Source organism: Sinocyclocheilus grahami, unplaced genomic scaffold (assembly GCF_001515645.1).
Source record: "Sinocyclocheilus grahami isolate Dianchi unplaced genomic scaffold, SAMN03320097.WGS_v1.1 scaffold1014.1, whole genome shotgun sequence".
Classification (NCBI taxonomy): domain Eukaryota; kingdom Metazoa; phylum Chordata; class Actinopteri; order Cypriniformes; family Cyprinidae; genus Sinocyclocheilus; species Sinocyclocheilus grahami.
This window is the reverse complement of record NW_015506193.1, coordinates 326,171-330,080: the sequence shown is the minus strand read 5'-3', so window position 1 is coordinate 330,080 and position 3,910 is coordinate 326,171. Positions and strand designations below refer to the sequence as shown.

Sequence of the window (3,910 nt, the reverse complement as noted above, 5' to 3'; positions counted from 1 at the left end):
GTTTTCAAGGCTTGGGAAGATCAATCCTCCACTAAGGAACAGTGAAAGTAAAGGTTCTGGAAACAAACGTTCCTCAAAACCCTGAAGATCATATTTAAGACACTGATGTTTCTATAAAACGATGTCTGAATAATGAAGTAAAGCAAAGCTGCTACAGTCCAGTAAGTGTTTATCTTGACATATTACTAACAATATCAAAGTTACGGTCACGTTTTGACAAAAATCAGTAAAGATTCGACAGCAAACAGACACGTGAAGCACAAGCTAAAGGTGGACATTTGTACAATTATATTAAAGACCTTTTACTAGTAGATTGTGTGCGACAGGTTTAACAGCAAAGTTTGATCATGTTAATCATTTAGAGGCCTAGAAATTCATGGTGATACAGCATCTATATAGGATTAATATGACTGAGCTTAATGAACAGTGACACGGTATGGTCTTCAGTAATGATCACTGGAGCTCAAATACTACTAAATCTAAAGATTCAAACAGTACACTGACCTACTTAAAAAGCTTTATTCTGCCACTGAAGCTTTGAGTTAACATTTAAGAGGAGTTGAAATTATTCACATTAATTCACAATACAATAGAGAACATCTTATAGAAGGTGCTTAAGTTAAATTGCATTTAATCTAAGATGTGCTTACATCATAACTGATATTTAACAAACGAGGTCATACAGGACGACAGCATTCATTTCTAATGAACATAATTCATACAGTCACAGACACAAACACACTGTCTAAAGGAATGAAGACCTATCTATATTATCAAACATCAGTACAGTATGTGTGCTGTGCAACGTGCCAAAAACTACCATGATAATGCCATGGTATTCCTTAAACATGAATATGACAACCGTTCAGTATTAGAGATGAACATCAGGGGCCAGTTGCATAAACATAGCCACTATGTTAAGACGGTGTCATAAGAACTAGTTTGACCAACTAGCAGTTAGCCAAGGGGTAACCAGTCTACCTTTTTGTAACTTATTTTAAAAAGTTATGACCAGACTTGATTAAAAAAAATTAGATGACTAACTTTTTGAGACTAGTCTAAGCAGTTTGTGCAACCGGCCCCAGATCTCATGATCCTTATAATTCAATGCATGTCAAAATTATATTTTCAATCACAGGAACCATCATTTCAATCAAACAGTCACTGTAGCCCAGCAGATTCAACATGTTTATTGTAAGATGCGATACTGAGGAACATGATGAGGAGGATGAATGAAGATGCAGGAACACGTTACGGTCTGGTCACCGTTACTCTGTGTCAAGCGCGGCAGCAGCGCTCCGGTCGCCTTCATTCTGGGCCGTCATGTGCAGTTTCTGGTGTTTCTTCAGAGACGACTGGTCACTGTATTTCCTGTCGCAGTGCGTGCAGCAATACAGCTTCTCTTTGGAGTGGACCAGCTCGTGTCTCTTGAGGTGTCCGGCCCGGCTGAAGCTCTTATCGCAGTGCGAGCAGGTGTGCAATTTCTCTCCGGTGTGTGTTAATTGGTGCAGTTTCAGGCTACTGGCCACCGTGAAGCGCTTCCCGCACTCACCACAGCCATACGGCCTCTCGCCGGTGTGCATGCGCTTGTGGATGGTCAGATGCCCAGCCTGGCTGAAGGTCTTGGTGCACAGCTCGCAGCGGTATGGCTTTTCGCCCGTGTGGATGCGGTAGTGTGTTTTAAGGTCACCCATACCGTTAAACCTCTTCCCGCACTGGCCGCAGGCATACGGCTTCTCTCCGGTGTGGACTCTCTGGTGGCTCCTCAGGTTTCCGGCGTTGGTGAAGGTTTTGCTACATACGGTGCAGGTGTATGGCCGCTCGCCCGTGTGGGTCCGTAGGTGGACTTTAAGCTGGTTGTGTTCATTGAATCGTTTGCCGCAGTGCGGGCAGCAGTACGGCCTCTCGCCTGTGTGGATCCTCTTGTGGATGCGCAGCTGGCCCTGGTGGCCGTAGCTCTTCCCGCACAGGTTACAGGCGAAGGGTCTTTCTCCCGTGTGCGTGCGCTGGTGGTTCTTCAGGAGATCGGCTCGGTCGAACCCCTTCCCGCACTGGCCGCAGATGTGCGTCTTCTCCGAGCTTTGAGATCTCAAGTGGACGCTGAGCGATGCTTCGTGCTTGAAGCTCTTGTTAAACTGACCGTAGGAATAGTTTGGTCTCAGCTCTTGTGAGTTTGGCGGCGACGCCATCATATGAAGCAATCCAGAAGATCCCTCATCGGACAGTCTGTCTGGATTGGACTCATCAAAGATGATATCGGGCTCTGGTGACTCCCGTACTTCCTCCTCCAACGCTGCATGTCTGCTGCACTCACCCTCATCAACATGATAAAGGTGTTTGTCTGACACTACTGTAACTTTAACGTCACAGTCATTAGAGTTGATCTCTGGCTCTAAAGGACGTTTGAATAAAGTGTGACGTTCAGAGTCAAAGTTCTCGTTAGTATCCTCTATTTTTATTTCTTTACTGGTGTATTTAGGAGAAGCATGAGGATTTGAAAGGTCAACGGCACATCCGTCCTCTGTGTCTGGGTCGGCCTTTACAAATAAATATGTTGTTGCACAGTCCTTGTTTAGTTGGAACGGCGTGACATCTGTGGTTTGTGATTTTGTACGGCTGCACAGTAAATCTCCAGCCATCTTCGTCTGATCATTGTATTCACTCATTTGAGCAGATGAAGTCTGGCTGAAAGTGTCTCTTGAAAAGTCAAGCTGAGCCACAACACAGTCTTCATCTTCTGCAACACACACACAAAAACATCTTGTTACTGGCCAACATGATATGTCCAAAATAAATCATGAGTAACAAAGAAAAACACGCTGATCTCCGAAGAGTTAAACTCTTGCAGAGGATTCAAATAGAGTTTACATAAAACCATAACTGGTTGAAATACATAACAGATTATAACAGACAGCAGTTTCATTTGATGGATTAAATGTTGCTGTCTGTTCCCAGATAGCACGTCTGCAAGATGTCTGTTAAAGATCTCTTCATCTGGAAAGCATCTGCTGTGTACAAACATCTGATAGACGTCTTTAAGATTTCAGTTTTACATACATTCTAAATCATAAACATCTTAAAGACATCTTCTAAACGTCTATTTGACATCTGATAGGAAACGTCCTATAGACGTATTGCAGATGAGCAAACACCCTAAAAAATACGTCTTGCAGATGTCAAATAGACGTCTCCGAGATGTACCTGTGCTATCACCTGTGTATCGTATTATACCAATTAAGAGAGTGGGCAAGGAATGGTCTGTGGAAGAAAGAGACATGCTAATGGACTGTTTAGAGGCTACCGATTGGTCGGTTTTTAAAGAGTCATGTTTTGATTTGGATGAGTACACCGAGGTGGTTACCTCATATATAAGTTTTTGTGAGACGGTGTGTGTACCTTCTAAGGCTGTTACCGTATATAATAATAATAAGCCATGGTTTAATAAGAAAATAAAAAAATTATGGAGGCAGAAGCATAAGGCATTTAAGAGTGGGGATAAAGAGCTTTATAAAATCATCAAAGGCGACTTTGAAAAAGCTGTTAAAAAGGCAAAAGGAAATTATAAGTGTACGTTAGAAAATAAGTTGAAGATCAATGACACTTATGGTGTATGGAAAAATCTAGAGCAGATCACGGGCTATAAGATAAAATCTCAAGTCATCTCTGATGATATTACATTGCCTGATGAACTTAATGCGTTCTACAGTCGCTTTGAAAATACAATGGAGGGACCGGTTGGTCAGCTGACGCTGCCCTCCTGGTCCTGTATTATAAGCCCTCCTTTTAAAATAGAGGAATATGAAGTCAGGAATCTGCTGCGGAAGCAGAACAGCAGAAAGGCAGCAGGCCCTGACTCCATATCATCTGCAACATTGAAGTGGTGTGCGTTCATCCTTGCCCCAGTATTCAC

General features: G+C 42.8%; 1 protein-coding gene across 2 annotated transcripts in view; it reads right to left on the bottom strand.

The window, feature by feature from the left end:
• Positions 1–1,086: 1,086 nt before the first annotated feature.
• LOC107565656 (zinc finger protein 436) overlaps positions 1,087–3,910 on the bottom strand; it is a 7,412-nt gene continuing 4,588 nt past the window's right edge. For both annotated transcript variants that reach the window (XM_016250918.1, XM_016250919.1), the window contains exon 2: positions 1,087–2,737. In XM_016250918.1, the coding sequence (XP_016106404.1) occupies positions 1,269–2,737 (1,469 nt within the window). In that variant the 3' untranslated portion in view covers positions 1,087–1,268. The remainder of the gene's footprint in view (positions 2,738–3,910) is intronic.